Here is a 23,553-nt window from a genome sequence, read left to right on the forward strand (position 1 = left end):
CACCAAACAGTGAGCCCCACCTCATCAGTGGGAAGCCACCCTACAGTGTGCCACACCTCATCAGTAGGAAGCTACCCAACAGTGTGCCTCAACTCATCAGTAGGAAGCCACCCAACAGTGTGCCACACCTCATCAGTAGGAAGCCACCAAACAGTGTGCCACACCTCATCAGTAGGAAGCCACCCTACAGTGTGCCCCACCTCATCAGTAGGAAGCCACCCAACAGTGCGCCACACCTCATCAGTAGGAAGCCACCAAACAGTGCGCCCCACCTCATCAGTAGGAAGCCCCCCAACAGTGCGCCCCATCTCATCAGTGGGAAGCTACCCAACAGTGCGCCCCATCTCATCAGTGGGAAGCCACCAAACAGTGAGCCCCACCTCATCAGTGGGAAGCCACCGAACAGTGTGCCACACCTCATCAGTAGGAAGCTACCCAACAGTGTGCCTCAACTCATCAGTAGGAAGCCACCCAACAGTGTGCCACACCTCATCAGTAGGAAGCTACCCAACAGTGCGCCACACCTCATCAGTAGGAAGCCACCCAACAGTGAGCCACACCTCATCAGTAGGAAGCCACCCAACAGTGCGCCCCACCTCATCAGTAGGAAGCCACCAAACAGTGTGCCACACCTCATCAGTAGGAAGCCACCCAACAGTGTGCCACACCTCATCAGTAGTAAGCCACCCTACAGTGTGCCACACCTCATCAGTAGGAAGCCACCAAACAGTGTGCAACACCTCATCAGTAGGAAGCCACCCTACAGTGTGCCCCACCTCATCAGTAGGAAGCCACCCAACAGTGCGCCCCACCTCATCAGTAGGAAGCCACCAAACAGTGTGCCACACCTCATCAGTAGGAAGCCCCCCAACAGTGCGCCCCATCTCATCAGTGGGAAGCCACCCAACAGTGCGCCCCATCTCATCAGTGGGAAGCTACCCAACAGTGCACCCCATCTCATCAGTGGGAAGCCACCAAACAGTGAGCCCCACCTCATCAGTGGGAAGCCACCGAACAGTGTGCCACACCTCATCAGTAGGAAGCTACCCAACAGTGTGCCTCAACTCATCAGTAGGAAGCCACCCAACAGTGTGCCACACCTCATCAGTAGGAAGCTACCCAACAGTGCGCCACACCTCATCAGTAGGAAGCCACCCAACAGTGAGCCACACCTCATCAGTAGGAAGCCACCCAACAGTGCGCCCCACCTCATCAGTAGGAAGCCACCAAACAGTGTGCCACACCTCATCAGTAGGAAGCCACCCAACAGTGTGCCACACCTCACCAGTAGTAAGCCACCCAACAGTGTGCCACACCTCATCAGTAGTAAGCCACCCAACAGTGTGCCACACCTCATCAGTAGGAAGCCACCCAACAGTGCGCCCCACCTCATCAGTAGGAAGCTACCCAACAGTGCGCCACACCTCAACAGTAGGAAGCCACCAAACAGTGTGCAACACCTCATCAGTAGGAAGCCACCCTACAGTGTGCCCCACCTCATCAGTAGGAAGCCACCCAACAGTGCGCCACACCTCATCAGTAGGAAGCCACCAAACAGTGCGCCCCACCTCATCAGTAGGAAGCCCCCCAACAGTGCGCCCCATCTCATCAGTAGGAAGCCACCCAACAGTGCGCCCCACCTCATCAGTAGGAAGCCACCAAACAGTGTGCCACACCTCATCAGTAGGAAGCCACCCAACAGTGTGCCACACCTCATCAGTAGTAAGCCACCCAACAGTGTGCCACACCTCATCAGTAGTAAGCCACCCAACAGTGTGCCACACCTCATCAGTAGGAAGCCACCCAACAGTGCGCCCCACTCATCAGTAGGAAGCTACCCAACAGTGCGCCACACCTCAACAGTAGGAAGCCACCAAACAGTGTGCAACACCTCATCAGTAGGAAGCCACCCTACAGTGTGCCCCACCTCATCAGTAGGAAGCCACCCAACAGTGCGCCACACCTCATCAGTAGGAAGCCACCAAACAGTGCGCCCCACCTCATCAGTAGGAAGCCCCCCAACAGTGCGCCCCATCTCATCAGTGGGAAGCCCCCCAACAGTGCGCCCCATCTCATCAGTGGGAAGCCACCCAACAGTGCGCCCAATCTCATCAGTGGGAAGCTACCCAACAGTGCGCCCCATCTCATCAGTGGGAAGCCACCAAACAGTGAGCCCCACCTCATCAGTGGGAAGCCACCCTACAGTGTGCCACACCTCATCAGTAGGAAGCTACCCAACAGTGTGCCTCAACTCATCAGTAGGAAGCCACCCAACAGTGTGCCACACCTCATCAGTAGGAAGCCACCAAACAGTGTGCCACACCTCATCAGTAGGAAGCCACCCTACAGTGTGCCCCACCTCATCAGTAGGAAGCCACCCAACAGTGCGCCACACCTCATCAGTAGGAAGCCACCAAACAGTGCGCCCCACCTCATCAGTAGGAAGCCCCCCAACAGTGCGCCCCATCTCATCAGTGGGAAGCTACCCAACAGTGCGCCCCATCTCATCAGTGGGAAGCCACCAAACAGTGAGCCCCACCTCATCAGTGGGAAGCCACCGAACAGTGTGCCACACCTCATCAGTAGGAAGCTACCCAACAGTGTGCCTCAACTCATCAGTAGGAAGCCACCCAACAGTGTGCCACACCTCATCAGTAGGAAGCTACCCAACAGTGCGCCACACCTCATCAGTAGGAAGCCACCCAACAGTGAGCCCCACCTCATCAGTAGGAAGCCACCCAACAGTGCGCCCCACCTCATCAGTAGGAAGCCACCAAACAGTGTGCCACACCTCATCAGTAGGAAGCCACCCAACAGTGTGCCACACCTCATCAGTAGTAAGCCACCCTACAGTGTGCCCCACCTCATCAGTAGGAAGCCACCCAACAGTGTGCCACACCTCATCAGTAGGAAGCCACCCAACAGTGTGCCACACCTCATCAGTAGTAAGCCACCCAACAGTGTGCCACACCTCATCAGTAGGAAGCCACCCAACAGTGCGCCCCACCTCATCAGTAGGAAGCTACCCAACAGTGCGCCACACCTCAACAGTAGGAAGCCACCAAACAGTGTGCAACACCTCATCAGTAGGAAGCCACCCTACAGTGTGCCCCACCTCATCAGTAGGAAGCCACCCAACAGTGCGCCACACCTCATCAGTAGGAAGCCACCAAACAGTGCGCCCCACCTCATCAGTAGGAAGCCCCCCAACAGTGCGCCCCATCTCATCAGTGGGAAGCCCCCCAACAGTGCGCCCCATCTCATCAGTGGGAAGCCACCCAACAGTGCGCCCCATCTCATCAGTGGGAAGCTACCCAACAGTGCGCCCCACCTCATCAGTGGGAAGCCACCAAACAGTGAGCCCCACCTCATCAGTGGGAAGCCACCCTACAGTGTGCCACACCTCATCAGTAGGAAGCCACCCAACAGTGTGCCTCAACTCATCAGTAGGAAGCCACCCAACAGTGTGCCACACCTCATCAGTAGGAAGCCACCAAACAGTGTGCCACACCTCATCAGTAGGAAGCCACCCTACAGTGTGCCCCACCTCATCAGTAGGAAGCCACCCAACAGTGCGCCACACCTCATCAGTAGGAAGCCACCAAACAGTGCGCCCCACCTCATCAGTAGGAAGCCCCCCAACAGTGCGCCCCATCTCATCAGTGGGAAGCCACCCAACAGTGCGCCCCATCTCATCAGTGGGAAGCTACCAAACAGTGCGCCCCATCTCATCAGTGGGAAGCCACCAAACAGTGAGCCCCACCTCATCAGTGGGAAGCCACCAAACAGTGTGCCACACCTCATCAGTAGGAAGCTACCCAACAGTGTGCCTCAACTCATCAGTAGGAAGCCACCCAACAGTGTGCCACACCTCATCAGTAGGAAGCTACCCAACAGTGCGCCACACCTCATCAGTAGGAAGCCACCCAACAGTGCGCCCCACCTCATCAGTAGGAAGCCACCCAACAGTGCGCCCCACCTCATCAGTAGGAAGCCACCAAACAGTGTGCCACACCTCATCAGTAGGAAGCCACCCAACAGTGTGCCACACCTCATCAGTAGTAAGCCACCCAACAGTGTGCCACACCTCATCAGTGGGAAGCCACCCAACAGTGTGCCACACCTCATCAGTGGGAAGCAACCCAACAGTGTGCCACACCTCATCAGTAGGAAGTCACCGAACAGTGTGCCACACCTCATCAGTGGGAAGCCACCCAACAGTGTGCCACACCTCATCAGTAGGAAGCCACCCAACAGTGCGCCCCACCTCATCAGTAGGAAGCTACCCAACAGTGCGCCCCACCTCAACAGTAGGAAGCCACCAAACAGTGTGCCACACCTCATCAGTAGTAAGCCACCCAACAGTGTGCCACACCTCATCAGTAGGAAGCCACCCAACAGTGCGCCCCACCTCATCAGTAGCAAGCCACCCAACAGTGCGCCCCACCTCATCAGTAGGAAGCTACCCAACAGTGCGCCACACCTCAACAGTAGGAAGCCACCAAACAGTGTGCAACACCTCATCAGTAGGAAGCCACCCTACAGTGTGCCCCACCTCATCAGTGGGAAGCCCCCCAACAGTGCGCCACACCTCATCAGTAGGAAGCCACCAAACAGTGCGCCCCACCTCATCAGTAGGAAGCCCCCCAACAGTGCGCCCCATCTCATCAGTGGGAAGCCCCCCAACAGTGCGCCCCATCTCATCAGTGGGAAGCCACCCAACAGTGCGCCCCATCTCATCAGTGGGAAGCTACCCAACAGTGCGCCCCACCTCATCAGTGGGAAGCCACCAAACAGTGAGCCCCACCTCATCAGTGGGAAGCCACCCTACAGTGTGCCACACCTCATCAGTAGGAAGCTACCCAACAGTGTGCCTCAACTCATCAGTAGGAAGCCACCCAACAGTGTGCCACACCTCATCAGTAGGAAGCCACCAAACAGTGTGCCACACCTCATCAGTAGGAAGCCACCCTACAGTGTGCCCCACCTCATCAGTAGGAAGCCACCCAACAGTGCGCCACACCTCATCAGTAGGAAGCCACCAAACAGTGCGCCCCACCTCATCAGTAGGAAGCCCCCCAACAGTGCGCCCCACCTCAACAGTAGGAAGCTACCCAACAGTGTGCAACACCTCATCAGTAGGAAGCCACCCAACAGTGCGCCCCACCTCATCAGTGGGAAGCTACCCAACAGTGCGTCCCATCTCATCAGTGGGAAGCCACCAAACAGTGAGCCCCACCTCATCAGTGGGAAGCCACCAAACAGTGTGCCACACCTCATCAGTAGGAAGCTACCCAACAGTGTGCCTCAACTCATCAGTAGGAAGCCCCCCAACAGTGTGCCACACCTCATCAGTAGGAAGCTACCCAACAGTGCGCCACACCTCATCAGTAGGAAGCCACCCAACAGTGCGCCACACCTCATCAGTAGGAAGCCACCCAACAGTGCGCCCCACCTCATCAGTAGGAAGCCACCAAACAGTGTGCCACACCTCATCAGTAGGAAGCCACCCAACAGTGTGCCTCAACTCATCAGTAGGAAGCCACCCAACAGTGTGCCACACCTCATCAGTAGGAAGCTACCCAACAGTGCGCCACACCTCATCAGTAGGAAGCCACCCAACAGTGCGCCACACCTCATCAGTAGGAAGCCACCCAACAGTGCGCCCCACCTCATCAGTAGGAAGCCACCAAACAGTGTGCCACACCTCATCAGTAGGAAGCCACCCAACAGTGTGCCACACCTCATCAGTAGTAAGCCACCCAACAGTGTGCCACACCTCATCAGTGGGAAGCCACCCAACAGTGTGCCACACCTCATCAGTGGGAAGCAACCCAACAGTGTGCCACACCTCATCAGTAGGAAGTCACCGAACAGTGTGCCACACCTCATCAGTGGGAAGCCACCCAACAGTGTGCCACACCTCATCAGTAGGAAGCCACCCAACAGTGCGCCCCACCTCATCAGTAGGAAGCTACCCAACAGTGCGCCCCACCTCAACAGTAGGAAGCCACCAAACAGTGTGCCACACCTCATCAGTAGTAAGCCACCCAACAGTGTGCCACACCTCATCAGTAGGAAGCCACCCAACAGTGCGCCCCACCTCATCAGTAGCAAGCCACCCAACAGTGCGCCCCAACTCATCAGTAGTAAGCAACTCATCAGTAGTAAGCCACCCAACAGTGACCCCCACCTGATCAGTGGGAAGCCACCCAACAGTGCGCCCCACCTCATCAGTAGTAAGCAACTCATCAGTAGTAAGCCACCCAACAGTGCGCCCCACCTCATCAGTGGGAAGCCACCCAACAGTGCGCCCCACCTCATCAGTGGGAAGCCACCCAACAGTGGGCCCCAACTCATCAGTAGTAAGCAACTCATCAGTAGTAAGCCACCCAACAGTGCACCCCACCTCATCAGTGGGAAGCCAACCAACAGTGCGCCCCAACTCATCAGTAGTAAGCAACTCATCAGTAGTAAGCCACCCAACAGTGCGCCCCAATTCATCAGTAGTAGGCCACCCAACAGTGCGCCCCACCTCATCAATGGCCTCCCATCTCCCTCTCTACCCACCCCTTTCAGCAACCCCCACACCACTGGTGAGAGCAGTCTTCACAACTACTGTATGACAATCCAGTTAACACAAGCCCCAGGCTGTAAATCAGATAGTATGAGGCACTTGTTTTCAATGCAGCTTTAATGCATTTCCAAACCTCCTTTCAATGTGTGTTAAACGCCAAGTCTTTCAAACTCAATTGCTTGTATGTTCAACCTTGCTCAGGTCAAGTCTCCCATACTCAGCAAATAATTCACATACTGAAAAGTCCAGCATTAGTGTTTCCCCAACTCAAGGAAATAGTTATCACAATTACCAAACACATGTAATTGCACAGTAACAAAGCAACAATGTAATCACAATCTAACAGGACTCCAAATTGTGTCAACACATGATTGTCATCAATATTTGTTTGACCTCCAGAGGTGTTGGAAGGCAGTGACTGAAGGAGGTGTTGAAGGTATACAGTTCACATGATATATACCAACTCCCATTCAATGATATCAGCATGCTTGCTCAACTGATGGGTTCATTCATGCCCACAGTTTTCAGGTAATCAGAACCTTCCTGATCTAACAAGTCTGCATTTGGTGATTATTTGTGCATAGAAACCCAACCACAAACATCATTCATAATGTTAATAGCCCTTTGTCAGTCTACAGTATAGAGGGGAGGTAAAGAGGAGAGGACACAGCCCCCTGTCAGTCTACAGTATAGAGGAGAGGACACAGCCTCTGTCAGTCTACAGTATAGAGGAGAGAACACAGCCCACTGTCAGTCTACAGTATAGAGGAGAGGACATACGTCTGCAAGTCTACAGTATAGAGGAGAGGACACAGGTCTGTCAGTCTACAGTATAGAGGAGAGAACACAGGTCTGTCAGTCTACAGTATAGAGGAGAGGACACAGCCTCTGCCAGTCTACAGTATACAAGAGAGGACACAGCCTCTGTAAGTCTACAGCATAGAGGAGAGGACACAGCCTCTGTAAGTCTACAGCATAGAGGAGAGGACACAGCCTGTCAGTCTACAGTATAGAGGAGAGGACACAGTCCTCTGTCAGTCCACAATATAGAGGTGAGGACACAGGTCTGTCAGTCTACAGTATAGAGGAGAGGACACAGCCTCTGTCAGTCTACAGTATAGAGGAGAGAACACAGCCCACAGTCAGTCTACAGTATAGAGGAGAGGACATACGTCTGCCAGTCTACAGTATAGAGGAGAGGACACAGGTCTGTCAGTCTACAGTATAGAGGAGAGAACACAGGTCTGTCAGTCTACAGTATAGAGGAGAGGACACAGGTCTGCCAGTCTACAGTATACAAGAGAGGACACAGGTATGTCAGTCTACAGCATAGAGGAGAGGACACAGCCTGTCAGTCTACAGTATAGAGGAGAGGACACAGTCCTCTGTCAGTCCACAATATAGAGGTGAGGACACAGGTCTGTCAGTCTACAGTATAGAGGAGAGGACACAGCCTCTGTCAGTCTACAGTATAGAGGAGAGGACACAGCCCTCTGTCAGTCTACAGTATAGAGGAGAGAACACAGGTCTGTCAGTCTACAGTATAGAGGAGAGGACACAGCCTCTGTCAGTCTACAGCATAGAGGAGAGGACACAGCCTCTGTCAGTCTACAGTATAGAGGAGAGAACACAGGTCTGTCAGTCTACAGTATAGAGGAGAGGACACAGCCTCTGTCAGTCTACAGTATAGAGGAGAGGACACAGCCTCTGTCAGTCTACAGTATAGAGGAGAGGACACAGGTCTGTCAGTCTACAGTATAGAGGAGAGGACACAGCCTCTGTCAGTCTACAGTATAGAGGAGAGGACACAGTCCTCTGTCAGTCTACAGTATAGAGGAGAGAACACAGCCTCTGTCAGTCTACAGTATAGAGGAGAGGACACAGGTCTGTCAGTCTACAGTATAGAGGAGACAACACAGCCCCTGCCAGTCTACAGTATAGAGGAGAGGACACAGGTCTGTCAGTCTACAGTATAGAGGAGAGGACACAGGTCTATCAGTCTACAGTACAGAGGAGAGGACACAGCTCTCAGTCAGTCTACAGTATAGAGGAGAGGACACAACCTCTGTCAGTCTACAGTATAGAGGAGAGGACACAGCTCTCAGTCAGTCCACAGTATGGAGGAGAGGACACAGCCTCTGTCAGTCTACAGTATAGAGGAGAGGATGTTTGTCAGATGTGCAAGGACTTGGTATCCGATCTGTAAAAACCCTTCTGAAGTTGATGGAACTACACAAAGCTACAGTTTATCAAAGTTTGAAAAGCTGTGAAGCTTCCGAAGGCATAGAACATAGGCCAAGATTGGGACGTTGGACATCTCTAGGTGTGAATGATAGACGTCTGTGTGTCTCTTGGCGTCGCATCCCAATTGGTCTGCGAAACAAATTGCTGTAAAGGCAACAAGTCAAGGGTCATGGAGGTGTCGTAATGGACTACTAGACGATGTCTTAAAGCTCTGTACGCTAACGTCGAACCCATTCGACAGAGGTGTCACTTCCCGTGCATCTGATGTCGAACCCATTCGACAGGCGAATAGCATGACGACACCTCAAAATAAAACTCGCCATATCTATTTACCAAGAAGGCTTTGCGTAACATTTAAATTACGAATGACATGCATAAATGCTCAGCTTGCTCAATATCAAAACTTTCAGTCATTTATTTACCTCAAAAAGAAAATATCGCGAGTTAAAAAAGTTTCGGCCAAACTTCTCGGCACACAACTACCAGAAACGGCCATTGTTGACTTTTGGCACTTCACGTTGAGCGGCATGCAGTCCAAGTTTTCTTTATAATTTCATCATTTTTCCTATTCGATCATAAATTTTTGTTGTCTGACGAAAGGAAAACACTCATGTTCCTTAATTTCTAAAAATTAGCAACTTTCAGTGTAACTAATTGTAAACAAAAACAATCTGAATCTTAACATCATTGATTGGATGGAACTTGTACGATCATGGCAACAGCGGTAAACAAACAACTCCACATGCATAGTTATCCCGTTAGACTATTACAATCATTTTGTTACATCTAACTTAATTTTCTAGAATTATTGACACGTATGTATAAATCTTTGTAAAAAAAAAATAAAAATTAAAGAGTTTGCAAATGATTTCGTTTGATAAACTTTCGGACACATTGACAAGCCGACAAACGTCAGTGATACGTTTGGGCGTGGCCTAACTCGCGATTTGTTGAGTCGAACAAAGTCAACAAACACTGCGAAAAATGACAAATATTGGATGATACGCAAAATCTGAACTGATATACATTTTAGGTAACCATTCAATAGCAAAATAATGCAGTTTACTAGATAAAATCAAAATACTTGCAATATTAGCTATCATATCTGAAACTGGAAGCACGTACCGCATGTGACACATGGAAGCAAAATATGCAAAAGTTGGTAAGCTATCATAAAGAAATTCCGAAATAGATTCAAATTCAAAAGAAAATACATAATTTACTATTTTTCGTCAACTATTTACTATTTATTGATTTGGAGAGCAGTCGTCACTCCTATTTGTTTAATATTTCTTCGTGATTGTGGCCATCAAATGTGTAAGTCTAAATCCGAAACCGTAATGGATTTCACGCTCGATGATTTTAATTTTAAAATATTTTCTGAAAACGAACGCAACGAAGAGCGATATAACGTATTGATATGCCATAATAATAACAACATAATATTGTTATTGTTCTAACATACAAAAAAATAAATTTAAAAATTTAAAGATGTTGTTGAATACTTTCTGAGAACCTCCCGTCCTCTGAACCGATAAGATTTTGGTACACGACGAGGTAGTGTAAAATATATATAGAGATTCTAGGCTCCTATATGTGATTTTGTACCCAAAACAAATTAAATTGTACCCAAAATACTTTGTGAATTTGTACCTAAGAAAATAAGACAATAGATCTATAATTATATTTATGTTTTCATGTAGATGAACAGAACACATAATAAAATATTTCATCAAGTTCATAATATGATTATGACTGATCCTTGAAATTGATTGTTTAGTTTTGAGAGAAAATTGACGCCTTGTCACTGAAGAAGAGGCCAGTTAAGTTGGTTAAAGGGGCACTGATCTAACGCAATTCCCCGGGACTGGTTGTTGCCTTTGTTATTGTTTTTTCCCAGTGAGTACCCGGATGTATAGCAGAAATCTAGACTAGTTCGCGACCTCTGATGCGCCATTCGTAAGCGCATTAGTCACTTTTATGGGTAGTAATAAGGGCGTATGGTCACATTGATCAACAAAATGAAATACAGTTTTCGAGATAATAAGGAAATGTAGGTATCTTTGTGAGTAGCATCGGTAATGGTGACGAAGTTTTGATAAGTCACTAGCTTGGTAATTTTGCCATTTTCGTTTACACTATTTTGACTTGCAACACAAAGTATATATTTCACCTGAGCATATGCTTTTTTAAAGTGTGTATATTTTGTTACTGTCAAATGTGTAACAAATTTATTAAACGTCTAAATATTCAGTTATTTTACAAAGTGACTGAAAAACATTTCCATCTGTATTATTATGATAACGAATTCCAAACATTTTGATGTTTAATGTCATCACCAAGAGACTGAAAATGTTACGTTGAAAAGTACATTTCTATGTTGTTTGGCTTCTAATCCACATAATAATCTGTTGTGATGTTGTTAGGCCCTTTTGGTCGTCTTAATCAATTTTAGTCAATCTGAAGAATTTCCCAACCAAGACGTAGAGGAACAAGAACGAATCGGTTCAATGCTACAGCCAATGAAGGAAAACAAAATGCAGATATCATAATTACAACCTACCAAATTTATGTGTATAAGTTTTAGGCAGCTTCCTTGTTCGAGGAATGTATCCGTGAATATCCACACAAAGGAACAATATCCCACTCGTCTGCAGCTGTACAAAGAAACTTATTCGATGTCACGTGTCTCAGTAACAATCAAATATTTTAAAAGATATATATCGTTTCGGGATATTATAACCCGTGTTCGTTTCTCAACTGATCGCTTGGATTGTTTCAGGTGTTTTACATAGGTGTCAAGTCTCAATGGTCGGCTGAGAAAGCCCACGTGACAACTATTTTCATAGCGATCACGGTTCCTAAAAATTCCATTGAGTGATAGATAACAATGATCAATCAATCAACGTATTATCAGTTAACCCTTTGAACAAAGTATGTTGTTTTTACATCGGCACTTCGCGCCATGATATGAGTGTATTCCCTTTGTTTTAGTAAACCTAGACATGTAAACACTCACTCTTGACATATCCACTGTGCAAGATAACAGTGATTAATCAATCAACGTATTTTCTGTTAATCCTTTGATGACTAGGAACGATCCGTTGATTTACAAAAAAAAGTAAATCAAGTGATCATTCATCTCTTGCTGGGCTGCCACGTGCATATTACATAACACACATTTCACCTTACTTCAAACCTGGATTTAGATTGAATAATTACCCCAGACACAATAAATGCCAAATGGGAACCTTTGTCAGGTAATATAAGTGGTGCTACCACTAATTGTACCTGTAATAAATTCATTAACTGAGCATCAAGTGAATGACGACAAATACACAAGTGTAGGGTTATACAAGAAAACGTGGATGACAACAAGGGAGTAGTAATCGTATTATCGACGCAAGCCGAAATCCGAAAATGCTTTCACTGCATGGATACTGTTTTTAGTATTAAACTATAACCATCTGGGGTATTTCCAAATGACGACGTCCGATGAGCTCCCTTGTTCTTTTTGTCTGTTTGTTTAGGCTGAAGAAATGAATTAACATGCGCCCTTTGTCGAAATCTTTATAGATCACAGTTAACCAATCAGTGTTCAAAAATGCGTAAAACAAATATTGCCTCCAGCCTCCAAGTTTATTTAGCTGTCCTTCCAGACGGTACCCCAGTCTCTGGTCACGCTCAGTTGCGTTGCGTATCATCCGGGTACTCACGGGGGAAAAACAATAACAAAGGCAACAACCAGTCCGTTAGATCAGTGCCCCTTTAAACCTAAGTTAGAATGTATTGTTTTGATAGGAAATTGATATTATGTTAAGTTTAAGACACCAAAATTGATGAATATCTTTGGAATAATACTAGGTAGATCTAGATCTACAAAATCACATAGATCTACCCATTTGGGTAACAAATTACTAGAAATTTTGGGTACAAAAGTCACCTGTGTACATTTCAACTGGTTTTTTGTGAATCAATGGGATAAAACAAATTCGTCTGATTCCTTTTCTAATTTTAACACAAGAATTTGTTTTACATAACAAAACAGGCAGATCAACACGGATCACTTTTTTGTCCTAAAAATTTATAAAAATGTGAACAATATGGACACCTCAGAAATGAGGGCTTATAAGGTTATAATTCTACCTAACTTGTCACATGGTTTGACTTAGATCTAGGTCCATCTAAGAAAAGTCCTTATGAAAATTTTTTTTAAATTTTTTTATGACACTTGACATTTCTGGCACTTAGACAAAGAGTATTCAAGGAAAGACAGATATGTTTTTGAATGAAAATATGACTTTCCTTTATAATTCTTTTTTCATGATGACAGTGATACTTTTATACACACCAGCTAAGGAAGATGTGATTCTGTGATTGCATACAAAGGAAAAACAGGTTGGAAGCAGTACCTGTATGTATAAAATAGACCACATAAGGTGAACAAAAGTAATGGATTGGCTGACTGGAAAAAATACATCTGGCAAGGGTAAACATGTACACAGGCATGTTTCTTTTCATTCCAACCAGAAGACTGAGATAGCATTTACTAAGAAACATATGGCTAACTTACCAGCTTATGTGCCACTATGGTTCTTGTGATTAAACAAACAAAAATGTCATGTACTGTTACAAGTACTGTTACTGTATTAATGTATCATATTCCTATTAAATTATATTTCAGAATTGTTTTATTTGGAAACAAACCACATAATGCACAAGATTAATGTCCATATGAGTTTAGTATGTATATGTTAAGGATATGATTTATTCATTATTCATGGAATACTAAAATTAAAATGTTGACATCAGAGAGCTTATTCACATAGTTGATTTTCAGAGTGAAAGATAATAATTGTTGAAAAAATAGGTTTAAACTAAAGATAATAATTGAAGTTTGATCAGTTACACTGTGCTGATGCAAAGACCAATATTTACTATCCCCACACACCATCATTGTCGAAAAAAATAACTACTAAATATAACTTAAAATTTAAAAACCTGTAAACAGCTGTAAATAATTAAACAATTACAAATCTATCATCAATACGCAGCATGGTGGTCTTCATATTTTTGGAATAAATTTAGAAATCCTTCGTGAAACTGTTCTAAAATCATGCTAGAATCTATGAATGTATTCCCGAAAGGAAAACTATCCCAAATGTAATGTGGTACTAACACAGAAAATATGTACGTAGCATTTTATTGCTTATATATACCCTATCATATTCATCAACGCGGTGATGTTATTTTGAAACACGTTTTGTCAAGCCCATTTTCGCGCACCTGTTGTAGAGGGTGATCTTGCTGATCGACGATATCCATAGATGTATTACGTGGGATACACTTGTTGTAGTGAAATTTATCAGCGTGTACATCGCAGAAATATGAATCATGTCCCATTTATATTCACCGTAACATCGAATGGTGATTCTTAAATATCAACAGAAGTTCAGATAAAAGATACCGAGAAACTTGCATGTGGCATGTTGATTTATCGTCTACCGTTTCCGGGTCACGGGAGCATGCAAGGTCAAACGGATTAACTAATATGCGAATTATATTGTCAAAGTCACATTTTTATTTCATGTTAGTGGTGATTACTGATACTGTGTATCGACTTATGTTTTTGCTGTATGTGATAGGCGAACTATTTCAAAATTTACTGTAATTGTTTTGTTACGAAAGATTATCAGCAGACTACCCCTGTCTGTGACATCACATCCGGTGACCTTTGCACTTATTGAAATTGTGCTGTCAGAATTCACGATCTTTATTTTCGTTTTTCTCTCATCATATTAATCGGAATATGACAAATAAAACATTCTTCGATTGAGAAGATCGTCAACTTTCGCCAAGTTATATTTATAAAGACAATGTAAACTTTATTGATATTAAAATAGCAATAAGTTATGCGGAGGTCGGGCGAAGCGCGCCATGTTTGATTTTAAGACGTCTGCTAGCATCATGACAAAACGGTTGAAATTAGGATTAGTGAATATTTATAAGTCATTAATTGTTTCCTGCAAGTTTTATAACATGACACGTCAGATTAACCCGAATATTCGTATTTCTGCAACCGACATGATGACCTCGAAAATTAAGTTATTTTTCTGTTTAACGTTTAGATAATAAATTTACTGAAATGGTTCATGATTTACCATCGCGCTGTTATATGCCGATAAAAAAAAACGAATTTTTACTCAATTAAAATTAGGATATCGGAGATATGATTATTGAAATCAATTTGCACAAATGTTACGATATTAAAATTTTCCTAGCATGAAATGCAAACCACCTTCAATAACACAATTCAGGTAAGTTCAAGAAAATTTACAAATTTTGTGTTCGCTTTGATTGAAAACACCGGGATATTTTTATATAGTATTGTGTAGTTTTCTATCAGGAATAAATGTGCAAAATATTTCTTCAATTGGCCCTTGTTTAATGAGGCACCGACTGTTTGAAATCACCCACCCTCTTTACAGTGCCTTATGCTAAAATTAATCCAGCAGGCAGGGTAAGAAGTGTGAAAATAATTCAGCAGGCTAAAGGCTAAACGTTCCAGGTATGCAAAACATGTGCCTCATAAAATTCCCCTCATGAATGCATCTCATACGGCAAAGAGAGTTGAGTGGTGCAATGACATGAAAGGAAAGAACTTTCACAGATGAACCAGAGTTCCACTTCTTTTGGATTCCAAGAAAAAGACAGCCAAGGGATGGAAAGTGTTAAAAAATGGTTCCTAAGTTCTCAGTGGGCATCCTAGATTCAAATAACACCCAAAGTGTAATTCCCTTTCAACCTCAACATGTTAACACCTCTTTTTACACCTTGCAATTCACCCTTACCTGGCTTCACAGCAAAAAACATAATATTGAAATTTCTTTGCAGCTTCGCCAGATCTAAACCCAATTGAAAATGACAGTTTGATAGACAGCATGGAGCATCATATCCAACAGTGTCTGGACAGTAATGCAGCAGTTACTGACTAGTGATGATATTTTAAATAACTTATAAGACAATAGTTGTATACAAGCGTGTGCAAAATCTGAGAACAAAATTTGTATTATTGATTAAATTATTGAATCTTGAAACTGTCACATTTATTCTGCCCATTGCTATACAACATGAGTATTTGTAGGAATATCACAAGGACTGAAGCTATCACTGCTGGAATCTATGTCAACTATTTGAACAGCACACAAATATTTACTCCAGATCCAAGTAGGTGTGGTTTCTTGGATGTATGTCCCCCTCACAAGCTTGTTCACTCCAATGTGTCTGAGACAGATTTGACCTTTCCTGGCAAGCATGATCATGAGCAGATGTGTTGTGGGTGCCGGCAAACAAAGGACGCCTGGGAGGAACATCCCAGCCCACAGTGAGACAGGGAAGTGTGATGCAGGTCCATACAGCCAAATGATTCCACATCATACAGGCATCCCGTAAAACAACACACAACACAGGACATCAGCATGATCAGTGGGGATCTACCCCAGAGCAGCTACACATTTCTGTGTAAGACATTGTCTCTATATAATAAACTAAGATTGAACTGGATAATGAAACATGTGAGTAGAAGAGGTTACAAGGAAGATTGTTGCTCAATTCACAAAACTGCAATTAGCTTAGGCTAGACTTTTCTCCATCATCAATGTATAGGTTCGATCACCTATAGAGCTAATGATCAAAATATAGTGTCTTATCTACATGTGGTCATTTAACATCAACAAGGTTTACAGTTTTTCCTGGCAATAAATCTACCAGATACAAATAGAGTCAAACTATCAGACTACTGACAGGGACCTGGGCCCACTTGCATAAAGTGACCTTTGCGCTACAACTATCATATGCCTATGTTAAGGTAAGGAAGTAACGATAACCTTAACACTAAGAGCTCTTTGTGCAAGTGCACCCTGGAGAAGTAGCCCCAATAGGTGGATGTTTTATTGATGTGTCCCTGTGGTAGATGATGCATAGGAATTGCTTCTGCTCTGATAACACCGGAGGTGAAGATACACCGTACATCATTTAAAAATTGTCTGTGCCAACACCAGGTAGAGAAACAGATTGAAATCTGATGACAATGAAAGTAGAGACAGCCCTGCAGACACATGTCTTCCATAATGTGGACAAATGATGACAGAGCGCCCCTACTACATCACTTCCAGCACCTCTAGGCTGGTGTCTGCAGTGGCAGTTCAGTATGATGGTACTAACACGGTCATCACTCCCTACAATAAGGTTCACTTGACCATAACCATTTACACGCCATCCCAAAGTTCCTACATCACAATATCATAATTAGTAAAGATTATTAAACACTTGTTTGCTGACTGAGATGAAATATACCATGTATACCAGCATATCTCAGGGTATTCACTGGAAGGAAGACATACATCCAATCATGCATGAGCTTCAGTCTGGAAATGTTTGCATGTCATTTTATCAATCTGGTTACAAACTCTGACCTAGACCTCTTCCCTACAAAGCTCTATGGATCAGAGTGTGTGATAACACAGCTTAGCTGATCCTGGCCTGACCCACAAATCAATGGTTTTGACTACTCACAGTATCAACATGATTAAATCTGTCTCTACCACATATTATCTTGGTCCAAGCAAACCCCTCATAACCCGTGTAGTATTATCTGTTGAAGCAGACCATTTGGATATTGTATGACCATGGCTCAAGCAACTTCAATAGAGCAGTTTTACACCTGTATTAATACCTGAATAAATAAAGGAATACAGCTTTGCTTAGTTCCAACATATTGCTCACACTATTCCTGCATGACACACTCAGTCCTGATCTCACACGCCACTGTCACACAGTTGTCACACACCCCTGTCACACATTGCTCTCACATACCATTGTCGCACACCACTGTCACACACTGTTGTCACACCCAATGTCACAAGCCCCATTACACTCTGCTGTCACACACCTGTCACACACACTGTCACACACTGCTGTCACATACCGCACACCAATGTCAAATTCTTGTCACACTGCGGTCACAAACCACTGTCACACAGTCACACACTGCTGTCCCACACCGCACACCAATGTAAAACTCTTGTCACACACTGCTGTCACACACCGCTGTCACAAACCACTGTCACACAGTCACACATCACTGTCACACACAGTCACACACTGCTGTCACATGAGGTGTCACAAACCACTGTCAAACACTGCTGTCACAAATCACTGTCAAACACTGCTGTCACAAACCAGTCACACAGTCACACACCACTGTCACAGTCACACACTGCTGTCACACACCGCACACCACTGTAAAACTCTTCTGTCACACGCTGTCATAAACCACTGTCACACACAGTCACACACTGCTATCACACACTGCTGTCACACACTGTCACACAAACTGTCACAAAACACTGTCAACACTGCTGTGACAAACCACTCACACAGTCACAAACGGTCGTGACACACCAGTGTCACACACTGCTGTCACACACCATTGTCACAAACCACTGTCACAGACAGTCACACACTGCTGTCACAAATCAGTCACACACTGCTGTCACAAACCACTGTCACATACACTGTCACACACTGCTGTCACACACCGCTGTCACACACCGCCACAAACCAGTGTCATATCCTGCTGTCACACACCACACACCACTGTCACACAGTCACAAACCATTGTCATACACTGCTGTCACACACCGCCTGTCACACACCGTTACACACTGCAATCACTGTCACACACAACTTTTACACACCGCTGTCAGTCACATACTGCTGTCACAAACCGCTGTCACACACCACTGTCACACCCTGCTGTCACACGCTTTACACCATTGTCACACACTGCTGTCACAAACCACTGTTACACACTGCTTTCACAAACTGCTGTCACAAACCGCTGTCACACATCACTGTCACACCCTGCTGTCACACACTTTACACCACTTTCACACACTGCAGTCACATACCACTGTCACACACTGTCACACACTGCTATCACTGTCACACACCACTGTCACACACTGTTACACCCTGCTGTCACAGTCACATACTGCAGTCATGCACTGAAGTCACACACCGCCTGTCACTTCCTGCACAAAGCTGTCACACAGGGCTGTCACAAACCACTGTCACACACAGTCACAAACCACTGTCACTACCCCGCAGTCACACACTGTAACGCACTGCTCTGAAGCACTGCTGTCACACACCAATTTCACACACCAATGTCACAGGCCGCTGTCACGCTATGGGTGTCCTGCAGTGTGGTCCTGCTATGGGTGTCATGCATGAACAACTTATCATGTGTATGTGGCGCTAAGACAATTGTCTATGGTAGGCCTGTTTCTTGGGGTAGTCACCATCACAGGAGCTGTTGGGCGAGGCATAAGTAAAGGGAACAACCCTTCTGAAAATGTTTCAATTATGATTCAGACATTGAGTAGAACAATTCTCAGGGATGGCTCTGTCATACCATAATATGATCCATAAACACAAGATTTGTGATGGTCCTGTTGGCCATTCATTGTTTTCAGAGTAATTCTACAGGGAGAAAAAAATAGTCTCAAAGATGTTACCTTTCTCAACAAGGTCCTTGTCTTCTCTGTTTTCACGTAGTTCTCTTATCCTGGTTCTAAGTTTTCGTCTTTCTACAAATTCTGAGGATCTCAATAGCTGAAATAAACACATATCACTGTCAAAACCTTCAAGACAACTCACTTCAGCACATCTCAACCAACCCTACAGAACAAGTCACTACAGGACCACTCACTACAGGACAACTCACTACGGGACAACCAACTACAGGATAATTAACTACAGGACAACCCACTACAGGACAACTCACAACAGGACAACTCACTACAGGACAACCCACTACAGAACAACCAAATACAGGACAGCACACTACAGGACAACTCACTACAGGACAAATCACTACAGGACAACTCACTAGAGGACAACTCATTACAGGACAACTCAATATAGGACAAATCACTACAGGACAACTTATTACAGGACAACTCACTACAGGTCAACTCACTACAGGACAACTCACTACAGGACAACTCACTACAGGACAACTCACTACAGGACAACCCACTACACTGTGTTGAATAGGAGGCCAAATCAGTTGAAAGATTGTTTGTTGGGCAAATATTAGATAACATTTAATCACAGAAATAGCGGTTCTCAAGTGAGGGGTTATTGGCATGGTTCAGGTCCCGGGATTTGACTAAACATTTTATTTAGCAAGCCTTGGCAAAATACATAGTGTTAATTCCTAATAGAGGATATTTACCATCTCAAACTCACAAGCATGATAACTATATCATATGTCATTCTTTAAGTCTGCCTTTGAAATAACCTGTTCTCATCTCTCACAAACATTATCTAAACATCGCCAGTTTTCCTGGAAGTGTGCATTGGTATGTCTTTAGGACCCTATTGTAACAAATAGTTTCCTTTCCACTGATCCTGACTTAGACCTGGAAGACATTAATTACAGTAACAATTAACTTGTTTCCATGTAAACCCTTACTGTTGTAGACAAGTAACAAAGATGTCATCTTGTACTACTTCAAAACGCATATTAAAGAATTAATGATGTAAATGTTTACCTATTTGGTAACCTCAAGAATGCAGACTAGATTTATCTTTCATTAGCTTACCAGGTATTGCAGGTATTCCTCAGATTTGCAGTTTTCTATAACAGAGTCATTTATCACCAAAGCACTTGCAGCGGTCTTCTGTTTTATGTTGTTATCTGCCCCCGGTATAGAGGTGTAGGAGGCACTGCGCCATCGAGGGATGTTGTCACTGCTTCTGGTGAGATCATCAGAGCTGAGTGACACTGACCTGGCACTGCTCACACAAGCACTGCTCACCTCCTGGAGAGGAGTTGCCAACCCCTCTGATGCAAGGTCGGTGAGGGCATTGGAAACACCGTTCCTGAAGTTAACACTGCTCGAGGTCTGTGGTGGAGTTGAATGGATATTTAAAACATTTTTTCTTAACACCACAGAGTTTAATGACTCTCGAATATTGACGAGAATTCTGCTGGCATTACTATGTTTGTCATGTCCTGCTTTGATGATTGGATGGTGCGACTCCACTCTGGAGGTGTGACTAGATACACAGTCTGTGGATGGCCCGACAGAGACTACACTGCTTGGACACAAGATGCTGGCAGATGTAGAGAGATGTGAGCTCCTCAGTTGAGTTACACTGTTACCATCTGCAGAGGATGCAGCATATGATCTGGAATTTGGATTGCTGTTGCTATTTGAGGTAGATGAATGAAAACTCCTCGGCGGCAATACCTCTGTTCTAGTGTCTGTTGTGCCTCCAGAGGAATACCTAGAACTGTATCTATCCACACCGTTTCTCCCCTCTGAGCTTGATAAGTGTCCACTGTGCCTGGGCACTCTATTGCTATCCCCTGATGGTGTCCAGGAATCCCCACTGCTGGACCTAGTTGTGCCATCACTTGAAGATGTACCGCAGTGGTAGCTCCTGCGTTGGGAAATGCTGTTGAAGTTGTCACTGGATGTCCTGTGAAGACCTAGACTGGGTCGAGCTACACCAGTCCCTGCATCCTTATTGTCTAATGCACTTGAGACAAATGGTTTGACAGAGAAACTGTGAGATTTCACTGCCCCATCTTTCAGCTGGCGAATGGCAGCTCGTATCTTTCTCCTCTCTTCAAAACTAGTACAAGCATCCAACTGAAACAGGACAAAATAACACTAGAATAAAATTGCAACAGAATAACTATTTAATAACTCCTGAACATGCTTAATGCACTGTTTATGGTAATCATCCTTAATCAAACTATTTCCCATGGAATCTAAGAATAATAATCCTATGTATTGCCCATAATCAATTGAAATCCAACTTACACTACTGTACCTGTCTCCCCTACTCCCCACTCACATACACCACTGTACCTGTCTCCCCTACTCACATACACCATTGTACCTGTCTCCGTCACTCACATACACCACTGTACCTGTCTCCCCCACTCCCCACTCACATACACTACTGTACCTGTCTCCCCCACTCACATACACCACTGTACCTGTCTCCGCAACTCACATACACCACTGTACCTGTCTCCCCCACTCACATACACCACTGTACCTGTCTCCCCCACTCACATACACCACTGTACCTGTCTCCCCTACTCCCCACTCACATACACCACTGTACCTGTCTCCCCAACTCCCCACTCACATACACTACTGTACCTGTCTCCCCCACTAACATACACCACTGTACCTGTCTCCGCCACTCACATACACCACTGTACCTGTCTCCCCCACTCTCCACTCACATACAACACTGTACCTGTCTCCCCTACTCCCCACTCACATACACCACTGTACCTGTCTCCCCCACTCCCGACTCACATACACCACTGTAACTGTCTCCCCCACTCCCCACTCACATACACCACTGTACCTGTCTCCCCTACTCCCCACTCACATACACCACTGTAGCTGTCTCCCCCACTCCCCACTCACATACACCACTGTACCTGTCTCCCCTACTCCCCACTCACATACACCACTGTAGCTGTCTCCCCCACTCCCCACTCACATACACCACTGTACCTGTCTCCCCTACTCCCCACTCACATACACCACTGTAGCTGTCTCCCCCACTCCCCACTCACATACACCACTGTACCTGTCTCCCCTACTCCCCACTCACATACACCACTGTAGCTGTCTCCCCCACTCCCCACTCACATACACCACTGTACCTGTCTCTCCACTCCCCACTCCCCCAAGTATCCTTTGTGCACTGGGACAAATATGCCTTCATGCTCACGAGTGTATTGTTTCTGTCATCTGGATGGCATTGTCGATGTCATTTAAAACTTACTGTGATGTAACACCACACTAGAAACGATGTCATAGGTGAAGATTGTTGACATCATTCAACAATTGTGGAAATCTACAACAGCAGTCGTGATCAGTGCATTTATTTAAAGGGGAGCTCAAAAGTAGGGCTGCAGTGATACAGGAAGGTCACGATACAATACGTATCTTGATATTCTGGTCACTATACGATACCTTACTCAATACTCAACGATAAAAACAAACAACAGTACTTCAGCATTTATTAAGTTTCAATACTTTAAGCATGTCAAGATTGGACCTTTCATGATTTTGGAACTGTCAAAATTATTTCATAATAACAAGACTACTGAAGTTGTTTAGCTTTCCTTCAAAACACTTCAAATTTCAAAACAACAGAAAACTTCAAAGTTCAAACAGCAGAAAATAATCAATGTACTTCACAGTCTGAATAGTTCAGCTTCAGGTTCTTTTTCAGAAAAATTAAAATGTAAACCTTGTAAAGTGATAGTCACAGATGGGTACTGTCTCCTGCTGTTGAGGGGCGGTCGGGTAGCCTAGTGGTTAAAGCGTTCGCTCGTCACGCCGAAGACCCGGGTTCGATTCCCGACATGGGTACAATGTGTGAAGCCCATTTCTGGTGTCCCCCGCCGTGATATTGCTGGAATATTGCTAAAAGCGGCGTAAAACCATACTCACTCACTCACTCACTCCTGCTGTTGAGTCTTAACGGAGGTGGAGCCATAGGGGTAGATGACCAACACAACACATGCTCTGCCTACCTAACACGATCTACTATGTACATTTCAGAGTTTCGTAAAAGATTGGAATTGTAGTTGTTTATGATTCATAGTGTGAAAAAAGATT

General features: G+C 45.1%; 1 protein-coding gene across 7 annotated transcripts in view; it reads right to left on the reverse strand.

Moving 5' to 3' along the window:
- LOC124147724 overlaps positions 1-23,553 on the reverse strand; it is a 227,360-nt gene that overhangs the window by 178,106 nt on the left and 25,701 nt on the right. For all 7 annotated transcript variants that reach the window (XR_006862808.2, XR_007217981.1, XM_046518470.2 and 4 more), the window contains exons 2-3: positions 20,494-21,549; positions 19,402-19,498 (exon numbers count right to left, since the gene is read on the reverse strand). Coding sequence is in view for 5 of the 7 variants with exons in the window: in XM_046518470.2 (XP_046374426.2) it covers positions 19,402-19,498; positions 20,494-21,549 (1,153 nt within the window). In the remaining 2 variants the exon portion in view is untranslated. The remainder of the gene's footprint in view (positions 1-19,401; positions 19,499-20,493; positions 21,550-23,553) is intronic.

The sequence above is a fragment of the Haliotis rufescens genome, unplaced genomic scaffold (assembly GCF_023055435.1).
Source record: "Haliotis rufescens isolate VD_foot unplaced genomic scaffold, xgHalRufe1.0.p SCAF_36, whole genome shotgun sequence".
In the NCBI taxonomy this organism is placed as follows: Eukaryota; Metazoa; Mollusca; class Gastropoda; order Lepetellida; family Haliotidae; genus Haliotis; species Haliotis rufescens.